The sequence below is a fragment of the Arachis duranensis genome, chromosome 3, assembly GCF_000817695.3.
Source record: "Arachis duranensis cultivar V14167 chromosome 3, aradu.V14167.gnm2.J7QH, whole genome shotgun sequence".
Lineage (NCBI taxonomy): Eukaryota > Viridiplantae > Streptophyta > Magnoliopsida > Fabales > Fabaceae > Arachis > Arachis duranensis.
Genome location: NC_029774.3, coordinates 118,516,678 through 118,530,262, shown reverse-complemented (window position 1 = coordinate 118,530,262; position 13,585 = coordinate 118,516,678). Strand labels below are relative to the sequence as shown.

At 34.5% G+C, this 13,585-nt stretch overlaps 2 protein-coding genes across 2 annotated transcripts; both read right to left on the bottom strand.

Moving 5' to 3' along the window:
* Positions 1 to 2,243: 2,243 nt before the first annotated feature.
* On the bottom strand, positions 2,244 to 6,156 carry LOC107480591 (probable disease resistance protein At5g63020). The gene is made up of 3 exons (XM_016100743.3): positions 5,757 to 6,156; positions 5,340 to 5,633; positions 2,244 to 4,717 (listed from the first exon to the last, which is right to left on the bottom strand). Exons 2-3 carry the CDS (start codon positions 5,580 to 5,582, stop codon positions 2,285 to 2,287), a joined length of 2,676 nt encoding a protein of 891 aa, XP_015956229.1. The 5' UTR covers positions 5,583 to 5,633; positions 5,757 to 6,156; the 3' UTR covers positions 2,244 to 2,284.
* Positions 6,157 to 6,294: 138 nt separating this feature from the next.
* Positions 6,295 to 10,099, bottom strand: LOC107480625 (vesicle-associated protein 4-2). The gene is made up of 7 exons (XM_016100779.3): positions 9,591 to 10,099; positions 8,319 to 8,389; positions 7,955 to 8,036; positions 7,736 to 7,848; positions 7,277 to 7,354; positions 6,948 to 7,067; positions 6,295 to 6,852 (listed from the first exon to the last, which is right to left on the bottom strand). The coding sequence occupies exons 1-7, from the start codon at positions 9,874 to 9,876 to the stop codon at positions 6,790 to 6,792; spliced, it is 813 nt and encodes a 270-aa protein (XP_015956265.1). The 5' UTR covers positions 9,877 to 10,099; the 3' UTR covers positions 6,295 to 6,789.
* Between the last annotated feature and the right edge of the window lie 3,486 nt (positions 10,100 to 13,585).

The window sequence follows — 13,585 nt, the reverse complement described above, 5'->3', positions numbered from 1 at the left end:
TGCATGAAAGTAAGGATCTTGAACCAAGATCAGTCGAAGAATGTCGAGCAAGAAATGATTGGCCAAAATAGGAAGAAGCCATGAAGGCTGAATTAGACTCACTTGCAAAATGTGAAGTCTTTGGACCTGTAGTTCGTACACCTGAAGATGTAAAACCTGTTGGATACAGGTGGGTATTTGTGAGAAAACGAAATGATAAAAATGAAGTTGTGTGCTACAAAGCCCGACTTGTGGCACAAGGTTTTTTACAAAGTCCTAGTATAGATTATGAAGAAACATATTTCCCTGTGGATGCGATAACATTACGTTATTTGATCAGTTTATCTGCATATTATAAACTGCATATGCATTTAATGGATGTGGTAACAACCTACTTATATGGCTCATTATATCAAGATATCTATATGAAAGTCCCTGAAGAACTAAAGATGTCTAAACCATCCAATGAATATTCACATGGCTTATACTAAGTTAAATTGCAAAGATCTGTATATAGTCTAAAGCAATCTGGACGAATGTGGTATAATCGTCTTACTGAGTATCTGGCCAAAAACGGATTCAAGAATGATGATATCTGCCCATGTGTTTTCATAAAAAAATATACATCTGGATTTATTATAATTGCTGTGTACGTTGATGATTTAAATATCATTGAAACTCTTGAAGAGATTCCAACAATTATAAAAACTCTAAAAGAAGAGTTTGAGATGAAAGATCTTAGAAAGACTAAATTTTGACTTGGCCTGTAGTTCGAGCATATAAAAAATGGGATCTTTATTCATCATACAACATACACAGAAAAGATCTTGAAGAGATTTTATATGGATAAGTCGCATCCATTAAGTACTCCAATGATCATAAGATCTTTAGATGTGGAAAATGATCAATTCCGTCCTAAAGAAGAGAATGAAGATATCCTTGGTCCTGAAGTACCATATCTTAATGCTATTGGAGCGCTAATGTATCTTACTAATAATACAAGACCTGACATATCATTTACGGTGAATTTACTAGCAAGGTATAGTTCCTCTTCAACTAGAAGACATTGGATTGGAATCAAGAAAATCTTTCGATATCTTCATGGAACGGTTGATATGGGATTATTTTATCCCCATGGATCCAAGTCACAAATAGTTGGCTATGCAGATGCAGGATATTTGTCTTATCTACATAAAGGGAGATCTCAAACAGGATACCTGTTCACATATGGTGAAACAGCTATATCATAGAGGTCCACGAAACAGACAATTGCAGCAACATCCTCTAATCATGCTGAAATACTAGCGATTCATGAAGGAAGTCGCGAGTGTTTTTGGCTCAGGAGTTTGATTCAATATATTCTGTCATCATGTGGACTAATTGATCATAAGATAGCTCCAACTGTCCTGTTTAAAGATAATACAGCATGCATTGCTCAACTTAAGGGTTGATACATCAAAGGTGATAGAATAAAGCATATTTCTCCCAAATTCTTCTTCACTCATGATCTTCAAAATCAAGGGACAATTGATATCCAACAGATCCGCTCAAGTGACAATCTGGCAGATTTATTCTCAAAGTCACTCCCAAAATCCTCCTTTGAAAGATTGGTACACGAGATTGGGATGCACTGATTTTGAGACATTAAATGATGTCGACAAGAGGGGGAGACTGTACTCTTTTTTCCTTGGTCAGGTTTTTTCCCATTGAGTTTTTCTTGACAAGGTTTTTAATGAAGCAGTCTCCATAATAAAGGATTTTGTACTCTGTTTCCTTCCCTAAAGTTTTTCCCATTATGTTTTTTTTAGTAAGGTTTTAACGAGGCATAATCCTAAATGGTCATTCAAGAAGGAGTGTTGCGATAAGAATGAAATGAATGACCATGGGCAGCTCATCTTTTCCATACTGAAATGTTATGTTACCAAAGTCCTTACATTTAATGATAGTAGAAAAAGAAGCCTTCTTGCATGTATAAATAGAGGTTAAACCTCAGTGAATAACACACAGTTACAGCACTTCTTTACTTTCTCTCATCACATACTACTAATATAATATTAATATATTATCTTTATAGTTGTATAATAGTATTGGTAAATAATGATAGTAGTGTTTTTCTATTTATACTTTATTTTATTACCTCTTCCTTATTTATTTTACAACAACAACAACAACAACAACAACAACAATAATAATAATAATAATAATAATTAAATACATGATTACAGAATAGAGGTAATAATATTATAGAAATTCAATCATTAACATTTATTTATATATTTATTTACAATAGCATAATGAAATCATATCAAATACGAATAAATGGCCTAAATCTGGAATCAAGTGCGTCTCCAATGGTTGGATGATCCCACACTAGATTGTTCCACCATTCTGTTTCACCAGTTATTTGAATCAATGTGTCCTTAGAGTTGAAATTCAGAGGCAGCGTCCGCAGATGATCGCATCCAACAACCATGATGAATTTTAATGAATGAAAAGGCAATACTCCATTGTATATTTTCTTGAGTCTCACCAGAAAAGATAGTTTAAGAAATCTAAGATGTGGAAACAAATCCATGTCCACCGTTTGGCCTTGGTCTTCCTTCACCAACTCTTGAATTGAATTGCAATTTCTAACTTGAAGAATCTCAAGGCATTGAGCATGCTTCAGCCATGTCAAGTGAGTTATTGAATCACATCCGTTGATCTCTACCTCACGAAGTGCTTCTAGGTGACAAGTGTAAGTGATGGATGGAACTTCCTTAATGTTGTACAAATATTGTAGAGTTATAAGCTCCAAATGCTTCATTTTAGACCAAGATGCTAACAATGTTGCCATCTCAATTGGCTCATCAATAAAACTAAGCCAAACATATCTCAAGCAACCTTGCAACTTGGTGGAGCTAAGCAATTTTCGGATGCCTCTCATGGTTTTTAAGTTGATGCAAAGTTCCTCCAATTGAGGCAAGCTTTCCAATTTGTCTATCAAGATTGCTTCTTGATTATTATCTACCTCACTAAAAGACATGCCTCCTCCCACCCTCCCTCCATATCCAAGTCTTAGAATCTGCAACTGTTTAAGGCTTTCCAAAACCTCAAGAATGTTTGATGAAGTGAAAGTATCTTTCATGAGAAGGACCTTCAATTTCTCCAAGTTCTTCAATTCAATTGGCAACTGAATCTGTGTGGATACATCTGAGAGTGACAGGTTAAGAAACTCCAAGTTGATCACCATGCCTATTTCACTAGGAAGGTGTCTGATGTGTCTATTGTTTGATAAATCCAACACCTTCAACTTTGACATGATTTGCAGATTTGAGAAATCAACATTGTCCTCAAGATTTTGCAAACACAGGGTTACTAGATTGGGACAACGCGGTACCCGGCGCATTCCGGAGGCTCTTATAATGGAAATCTTCTCAACAAGTTCCATCTTTTGGGAATGTAGATGGAAAGCGTGCTCCTCCACCACCACTTTGTCTCTAATAGTATCTTGATCGCATGCTATCCACAGTGCCATATCTCGCATCACATCATGCATCTTGATCCTAGGCCACCACTGGAAGATATCAGCCATGACATCCTCAACCAAACAACAAAGCTTCAATTTTTCAATAATAGAATGGCCTTCCTCACGCATATCATATATGCTCTTCTTACTACTCCTCCCAAGAAACCCTTCTCCGATCCATCTATCAATGACATCTTCAACTTTGATCTCGTAGTCTTCTGGATACACGGCGCAATATAGGAAGCAGTTCTTGTGCGCTTCATCTGGCAGCCTGTCGTAGCTAAACTTGAGAACACCGAACACATTCTTCTCCAAATCGGAAGCAATCCATGGGTTCCTCCTCAACTCATGTTTGGCTTGCCTCCAAGATGCAATACTCCTGACTCCAGACATGGCACTCCCCACTGTGACAAGTGCTAGTGGCAACCCTTTACACTCTTTAGCCATCTTCTTTGCCTGCCTTGGAATCTCCACATTGCTCTTTAATGTCCCTTCACCCACTTTCTTGCAGAACAAGACAAATGCCTCCTCCTCACTTAAAACTTCCACTTTGAACTTCTTATCTGCTTGCATCTTATCACACACATCCTCTTCCCATGTCGTAAACACTACTTTTGATCTACACCCGGCCTTCTTTGGATTCGGTACTCCTACCTCTTGAAGCTCCAACTTCCCCCATAAATCATCCAACATCAACACAAACCTCCTCTGCCTTAGGACTTGGTAGATTTTGCCCACCTTCTCATGCTCGCTACTTCTGTTCCAAGAATCGTCCTTCACCCCTAACCTATTTCGAATATCATTCATCACTTTGGCATTATCACAATCCTTAGCAATGGTAATCCACAACACAAGATCAAATTCGTGATTGCGGTTTCCAAACTCATTGTGAATTCTCTTCATGAGAGTGGTTTTTCCCACCCCACCCATGCCATATATTCCAATGATGCCCACATTTTTATCTTGAAGGCTGTTCCACACTCTGTCTACCATCGAATCCACACCCACGGTCTCTATGTGAGGAATCTCATATATCGGCTTCAATGATGGCTGGTGAGTGATATCAACACTGTGTGTGTAACCTTCTCCTTTACTCAAAACTTCGTTAACCTTGAAGATCATCTTATGGACTCTTTTTCCAAACTTATATTTTGACACACAATTACTTTGTCCATAACAGATTAGACATTTTTTGTTGGGTTCTGGAGGATCTTTAGTTTCTTCCATTTCCTGTAATTATACAATTGGTATTAATTTTTTAATATTTATTCTTTGTTTCATTTGCCTATGACTTAAAGTTTTTCAGTTATAACTTTGTACCTATTTCAAATTTGTTTTAAATAAGAGTAAGCCTAGCTACAAAAGAAAATTATTGAAATATTTGACCAACAAATTAAAATAAAATGTATAATAAAACTAGGTAAAGCTTCCCCTTTTCATCTTTGCACAATCCCTCTCCCCTTAATTTTAGTGTGTGTGTTTGATTTACAATTGTCATTAATATTTACTAAGTTCAAGAATTTATGTTTCCAGTCAAAAAAAAAAAAGAATTTATGTTATTGGGACGTATTCTCCGTTATTATTTTTTATGTTGGGAGATTTTGTTGAATTTTATCCTTTTTCTATTATTATTCTTTTGTTTTGCAAAGCTCTTGTGTTTTTAGTTTAATAGTAATAGATTACTAGCATCTATCTTATGTTTTGTACTCTATTAATCGTATGGCATAAATTCTCAAAGATAATAGCATATAATTTCATTTGCTAGCAAAGTTTTCTCTTCTAGTATTGAAAGCATGGACTTCATGTAAGTGTATGAATAAGTGAAAAATTGGTCATCAGTTAGTAAAGATACCTGTTGGAGATTCCGAACTTGTTGGAGCCAACCATTGACTTCATGTCTTCTACGCCTCTCTCCGTGGATCTCATCGTTCTCAATTCTTATCACCACATCTCTGCAAATGTTATCAAGATGTTCCATCTTTTCTTTTAATTTGGTTAGGTTCTCCTCTTGCTTCACAATGTAATCAGCGTGCACTTTGATGCAACTGTACAAACGGTTACCAGCATCCCACAATATTCCCACAGCCTGTTCCATCCTTAATTTATTTGATTATCTACTTCTAATCAAGCTTACTTCGTCCATTATCTTCATCATTTTTTCATGAAAATACAAACACATAGAAACAGAGATAAGCTAAACATTAGTTGACTTATACCGGACAAGAATAATTATAAATAATACATTTATATGTAGTAGTGCTTTCATTACCTTCTATTGAACTGGGCAGCCCGGCACTTAATTTATGTATAGCTTGTATTTTATTGCCTACAATGCTATTTATAGGATTAGCGTGGAGATTCTTATCGTACGTGTTTATGGTAGAATATTTCCCAAGCATTCTTTAATTTGCATTTGTCGTTTTCTTCTATTAGAGGTTTAGTATCTGTGCTTTTGCTTTTGTTACTCTTTGGTCTTATTACAAGAAAGAATTTTTTAAAACCGAATTATAAATTACGCCATTCCATGAACATGGATTTCGCGCAATGTTTTGAAAACACTTCATTTATAGTTCACTTGGTTAAATAGTCAAAGTTACAATTGATGCCCCTGATAAAAAATAAAAATCAAAACAAATTACAATTGAACAAGGAAGTAATTGCATCACACGATGTATATCTCTCGGACTGAATACAAAGGTAAGCCCATCAGATGAACAAATCTAAAATCTGTCCTAAAGCATTATAAACCATTATATTTGACTATAAAATCAAAACATAACAGACACAAGGATTTAGAGTTCAAGAACTTAACACAATGACATCTAGTTTCTTAAGAAGATGAATCACTTCTCAGAGAAGGAACACCACCAGTAAAGTCATCGAGTGTATGTACATAGACAAACTTGATTCTAGTTTTTGAATGGAATATCAAACTTACAAACATCTCTTCGCTCAATGATTCTTTCCCACTCCGAGAATTTGAGCCATCATGGCAGTAGAGGAATTGAATTTATATCATGGCAACAATCCGTTATGCAAAGTTGCAAACTGGAATAAACTATTTCACATCAACCCATCAAAAACAGCAGACCTATTACAAAATGACATTTATCTACATATAGGATGATCGCCCACCCAAGCACAGTTTTCTCCAAAGTACACTTGCCATTCACCTGATATATTTTTCTTACCAAAAAATATAAACTAAAAAAGACAATGCTGAGATTTTATAATTTGATTCTCTGAAGACTTAACCACAACGTTCTTTCCTATTCAATCATTGTATTTCCAGACCAACACCACTATACAGAGTCTACTACCACGTCGCCCTGCTGCTTTGCAAGGTATCTTTCCCTCCTTTCTTTCTGAAAAGAAAATAGATTGTATAGATGGAGCATTTCTAAAATGTAACATATTGCAAAAAAGACCTCCCATCAAAAGTCTAAGAGAAAATACTCACCCATTCATCTATGACAAGCCCTTCTCCAATGATCTTAGGACCTGCATCTTCTGCAGGTTTCTTGCGTGCCTCGAGTGCAGCATCAGCCTCAGACAGCTGACGGTTCAGTTTTTCCAAAGCCTAAATCAGAGAAACTTACAATCTCATAAGTACATTACTTGGAAGACAACCACCATAAACATGAGGTGAAAAAGGGAACAGCAGAAACCAAAAGTCTTTAAACACATTTAAAGCAACAGATACTTAAATGAATAGGTGCAAAAAGTGAGATTATAAAGGAAAGGTAATAAGCACCAAGACACATGAACATGCAAAATTTCAGTACTCACTGAGGTGGGACGCTCTGGATCTAGAAAAACAACCCGCAAAATCTGCTCCACTGCTACTTGGTCTTTCTGCTCATCAAACTGTACCCGGGATTCCACAAGTCCTCCTATGGTGCCCGTTAATAAACCAAAAACAGCAAAAATTTGCAGGATTATTAATAACACGAAGATTATATTGATAAGTATAGAGAAAATCAGACAAAAAAAAAGGATGTGTTATTCAAATGAATCTTTCACTGCATCCTTTCGGATAAAAGTATGACGAAACTCGAGTAACAAATTCTTTTATTATAGTATGAAATATACGATACGTGATCCAACAAGATACGTTATTGTTAGATGTTCATGCTGTGGTCAGAGTAGATGGGGATTTGGAAAAGGAAGGCAGGCAAGACAACTGCAGTATCCACTGATAAAATCATCAGCATCATATTTTATAACTAAATAATGAAGTTAACTAACCAGCTCAGGGACGTAATCAATTGATCCTTTGACCTTCAAGCTCATGATTTTAAATTTGAGTCCAGTTTTTTCTGGCTTTTCATTATTTTCTGGTTGCTCTACAAACTTGAACACTATCAAGCAAAACATAAATGGTAAGGTAACATGGCCTTGTATTTCCGACAATCTTCTGGTACACATAAAAAGAAACATACAGAGAAATAATATATTGATCATTACCGGTTGCTATGATACTCTCACCCGGTGCGAGGATAGCCCCAGGAGGACGCATGAAACAGCTTTTAGGTGCAGTCGTTTGAAACTGCATATACATATGAAATAATAATTAAAAAAAAGGAATCTTGTCAACATATATACCTAAGTTGTCCTATTGATTTAAAATCATAACATATATCATTAATTAATTAATACAGTGGTATCGAATTGTTCTCCTGCAAACTATTAGAAAGTAAGTAAGTAACAAAAAGAATACACAATTGAGTTCAAGATTCAGCCAAAGTAACTCAATAGTAACAATTAGAATTGGAGAAAAGGAAATGCTAAAAGGGGGAAATAAATCAGCAGTTTTAGATATTCACTCTACCTTGAAAGCTACATAGGATTTACTGGTGTTTTTAATCCTGATAGCACTCCTAACCTGTTTGCCTGGCTCATCTATAGAAGATAGCAAGGAACGATCAGACATCCACATAAAACAAGGATTAGATTGAGCAATCATCCACAGCATCAGCTTAAAGAATCTTATCTATTGGATAAAGATCAAAATCACGCATTGAGCAAAAAAATACGAAAAAACGAGCAGCGTGTGACGTCAACACATGCTGAATTGCTGAGACAGGAAGACGCAAGAGAAGCACAAAGAACTTGCTATCTTTTTGCTAACTATCTCATTATTAAACCTATTCCTTTCAGACTTTATGGTTGAGACTTGTCGATCAGAAACATCCATAGGATACCTTATGATAAGTAGGCTAAACTGTACAAAGTATTTAGTCTTCCGTAGCATGTACATTAGGGTGTCACATTGTTAACATGAAAATTTAACGTCCTAAAAGAGAAAACATGAATACAGAAAAGCATTCAAGGCACACAAAATGGATGGACCTGTTTTGTTATAATTTATAAAGGCAAATGTCCGTTAGCAGGAATTCATGTTGAACGCTTATCTGCCAACTTTTCATCTAAATCAACTTCTCAAGTTCCAACCTCTATATCTATCGAGACCAGAAGTGATTTAATGACAATCATAAGCAAAACTTTTTTTTTTTTTGAAAACAAAAAAAGTTTCCTTTCTTTGTTAACATAAAATGTTTGCTGCCATCAATTAATTTCCATTATCATACAGACATGCGCGACTACATCAATAACGAATGCATGAATTAACAGTTTTAACCTTTAGAATACCGCAATCCACTCCAGCTGAAAGTGTAACAACCGTGATTGGAAATACATCAACAACAGCAGATAATGTCATCGAATTGTAACGATATAGTATCTTAATTCTAGAAAAGTAAAAACACACCCAGCGCCAGCTCGCTTTAAATTTAACATTTATGGAAAGTTTGAAACACTTCAACTGTGATTAAACATTTTCACAAGCCGTTATATTTTTCCCTTCTTATTGATTTATTGAAAGGAAGCGAAAAGCACGCAATGATCTAAAAGTTTCTATTTTTAGGATAGTCTAATTAAAGCCCCTACGCCTGGTAAGGTTTAATTTGAATTAACATCAGCAAAACAGAAAGTACAGTTGAAGCCCTAAACCCCAAAATTAAGATCAGAAGCAGAGCAATTAAGCATGTATTAACAATAAGTGAAACAAATGAAAAAGGAAAAACGAAAGGAGAAGACATACAAGGGAAAAAGAGCTTGTTGGAAGGGTCAAGCTTGAGACGACGTCGTGTTGGGAGGAACGACCTTGCTACAGAAGAGACGGAACTAGAGGCGTGGTTGGAGGAGCCATCGAGCGGAGGATTGTGTGAGGTAGGGTTGGTGTGGTGGTGGTAGCCGTGATGAGACGACGTCGTGGTGGAGGTATTGGGAGGCATGGCGCCGGAGGTAGCTGAGGAATGGCGAAAGGGACGCTTGAAGAAGTTCCAGACCTTAGGTTCCGAGTGAGGCTTGGGTTCAGCTACGGCCATGCGTTCTTCTTCTTTTCTGATCAGGAACGAGAAACGGTGAGAGACAGTGAGAGAGTCTCTGACGAGAAAGGGAGCAAAACGACTTAACGACGACTCGAGCGAGTGGAAAGCGAGCCTTGACTTTTTCGTTAAAGGTATAAACGGCGTCGTTTATGCGGTTCCAGCATTTGACGCGCGGATGTGAGAGAGGCTCTGAACTGCTTTGTAGAAGAAAGTTTCAAATCCACGCGTTTGGCCTTTTCTTCTCTTCTTCTTTAGTTAAGTGCTGTACTGCTGTTGGATTATGCAGGGTGATTGGTATGCGCCGAAAACGTGTTTTCCTCTTATTGGTAGGGTCCTCTCTTAACAATTTAACATAACTTGTTCACATTCTAATGCCGTAGTTAGTATATATGGGGGTTTGACTTTTGTGGCAAATGTCATTTTTCACTTCTTGCGCTTGCTTCTTTTGGGGGAAATCCATCATATTCATAAAATAAATTAATACCATCCTTAAGTCGCTCTAATAATCAGCTAACTCGTTTCTATAACCCACATATAGTCTTGCTTAAGATATAAAAATAATAACGGAGGAGTTTTTTGTTGGGTTAACTGGAGGAGCCTGAGCCTAAAGATAAGACAAAACTACATCACTTCTAAATTTCTAGCCGCGTTTGTTTTTAGAGACAGGACAGAATATGACACTGAAATGGAGACAATAGGATGGAGATACTAAAAATTATTTTTTGTGTATTGTGTTTGGATACGATGGACAAGACACTAATGTAATATCTAGTATTATGTTTGGATATACATGGACAAGACTAAAATATTATATGAAATGACTAAAATAGTCCTATAATTCCAAATTTTCTACATCAATACAAATTAATTAAATAAAAAGTGAGAGTACGTAGGAATACAGACGGAACTTGAAAAAAATATTTGAAGAGGCAAAAAATTTTAATAAAAAAATATATTAGTATTTATATTAAAATAAAATTTATAAATATAATTATTTTATTTTTAAATTTATTATTAATATGTAGGAATACATATGGTTAATATTAACAAAAAAAATAAATCTGAGTTTGATTAATAAAAAATTTTGTTTAGGTTAATAAGCCAAATTAATTTTAAATAAAAAATCAGTTTTAAAAAAGAATCCGTTTTTAAATGAAAAAAATTAGGTTTTGCACATAAAAATATATTTTTATTTAGAAAACCAATTTTTATTATCTAAAAATCCCCAATAAAAAATTCTACAGAAAGAAGAGAGTACCTGAAAAAGAAAGAGATAGAGAAAGAACAGGAAGAAAAAAGTATCTCTGAACAACGCAATAGGAAAAATAAGAAGGGGTAATAGTGGAAAAAAAGGAAAACAAAATTTATAAAATTGTCCGAGTCCACTCTTCCAAATCCCGTGTCCATCATTGTCCTTCGTAAAAGAGTGGACACAAAAATATAAAAAACTGTCTTGGAGACAATATGTCCACTGTCCATGTCTCTGCTTCCAAACACTTTTTAAACAAGTATTGTCCATGTCTCCGTGTCCTGCCCCCGAAAACAAACGCTACCTATTTTATTACCACAATGTTGTATTCATATATTTTCTTTTTCCCTTCATATACTTTGCCGTTTTTTAGGAGTAGTAAACTCGTCGATCGATTCGCCGCCGTGGTACTGAGCTTCATTTAAGGGTTTATCACTGGCCAACACTTGCTTAAGCGGACTAGTGAACTAACTACTAGACCAACCCAACTTGGTTGCATAACTCATTAATTTGCCCTTTTTTTCTTCTTTTCTTCTTATAATTTGCCGTTTTTTTCTTCTTTTCTTTTTTTTTTTTGTTGGTCACGAGCCTACTACTACAATCAAAATTTATTCACCAGATTTTTGTTTAAAAAATCTTAAGCCCAAAGATATCCCAAGACAGGATTCCTTCTCTGTGAGAAAGGTTGAATATTAAGCCCATTATTTTTCAAAAGGTGTCAATGTCATTTTGCTATCATTTTCTTCTTATTTTCTTGGCTAGTATAGTGTAGAATTAAACTAATCCATATTAATTATCATCAATATGGTTAATAGTATTCTTAAATTCATAAGAGAAAGTTGCAGAACCTGTGTACAAACGAGAAGATAACTCAATTTTTTTAAACAATAAAATTATATAACCAAACAAAATAATTAACTAAATTCAATCAAGTATCTAAATTCTTGTGCGAACGTTTATTTTTATTGTTACTTCTTGTTTTTTATTCTTATCGTGTATTTTTTTCCGTCTCCATTATATTTTTTTTGTTATCATCGTCGGCATTACCTCCTCCTCCTCCTCTTTTTTTATTTGAATTTGTTCTTTTTCTTCATTTTTCTCTACCTCTTTCTCCATCATTATCATTATCATTTTTGTTATCGTATTTTTGTTCTCATTGTTATTCTTTTAGTGTTACTATTATTGTTGCATTTTTTTCTTTTTCTCCTCTTGTTTCTAGTGATTTTTCTAGCATTATATATTTTTTCTTATTCTTTATTTGATTTTTTTTATTTTTATTCTTGTTAAAAGAATAAATATAAGAAGAATCATGAAAAGGTAAAACAAGCTAAAAGGGAGAAGATGAACAAAAAAAGAAGAAGATAATAATAATAATGGAAGAGGAATTTGCTTGTGCGTCGTCATTATTAAGTAATTTCAGTGCATTCTGAGTTTAATTTCAGTGTATTTTTGTTTGAACTTGATTTAAACTAAGTTTGTTTATGTATCGTCATCATTAAGAATTTTCGGTGCATTCTGAATTTAAATAAGGTGTACACAATTCAAAATTCTTCTTCCTCCTTCTTTTCATCTTTTACTTTGTCTTCTTCTTTTTTAATTTTTTTTTCATCTTCTCCTTTTTATTTCATTTTTTCATAATTATTCTTGTTTTACTTTTTTTAAGAGGAATAAAATCAAGAAAAATAAAAGAAAAAAATAAGTGACTACAATAACATGAAAAGAAGAAAGAGAAGAAGAAACAAAAACAAAATATAATAACATAACAACAACACCAATATATAGAAGAAAGAGGAGAAGACGCATAAAGATAGGAATTGTTTTTCGTATTCTTTGAGTGCAGCACACAAAATCTCATTGAAATTGGCATTTCGTTTCCATTAGTAAAACGCGCACGTGTACACGGTGTGTAATGAAAATAATTTTTTGTTAAATTTGAGCTAATTTAATTAAATTTAATTGTCAAACAATTTAAATATATAACAGAATTATTTTTTAAATTAACTAAGCAAGCACAGCTGACTTATATGTGTTTTATAATACTGATGACTTGCATATATGTGGATGACTATGAGCTAGAAAACCCTAAAATTTGGGAGAAATAATAATTTGCTCGATAAGTTAGGTTTTAAAGTATATAAACAAAATATAGCTTCTTAGGGACAAGATCTAAGTCATCTAACGAACAATCCACGTACATAAGCTATAAGATTAGTTGTATGACATGGAAGTGTCTCAAGGAAATCAAACACAAGGGAAGATTAGCAAGCAAAGCATCATAATTTCTGTTCTTAATATAAAGTAAAATTTGGTTTCATATTAAGCTTACGCAATTAGTTGTTGACTAGCTAGGGCTCCAATTTTCAAAATATGAACACCTTCTGCAATTATTATTGGCCCAAAATTAAATAGTTGAGGCTACGTAAACCTAAGGGAAGAAAATTAGCAAGCTAGCTAGCT

What these genes read in the sequence shown, in the direction of transcription:
- LOC107480625 (XM_016100779.3), bottom strand. Translation starts at nt 9,876, where the DNA reads ATGGCCGTAGCTGAACCCAAGCCTCACTCGGAACCTAAGGTCTGGAAC. An exon ending in CAACAAGCTCTTTTTCCCTT is followed by an intron (nt 8,390 to 9,590) that starts GTATGTCTTCTC and finishes TATCTTCTATAG; the next exon opens with ATGAGCCAGGCAAACAGGTT. An exon ending in AATCCTATGTAGCTTTCAAG is followed by an intron (nt 8,037 to 8,318) that starts GTAGAGTGAATA and finishes ATGTATATGCAG; the next exon opens with TTTCAAACGACTGCACCTAA.
- LOC107480591 (XM_016100743.3), bottom strand. Translation starts at nt 5,582, where the DNA reads ATGGAACAGGCTGTGGGAATATTGTGGGATGCTGGTAACCGTTTGTAC. An exon ending in AAGTTCGGAATCTCCAACAG is followed by an intron (nt 4,718 to 5,339) that starts GTATCTTTACTA and finishes GTATAATTACAG; the next exon opens with GAAATGGAAGAAACTAAAGA.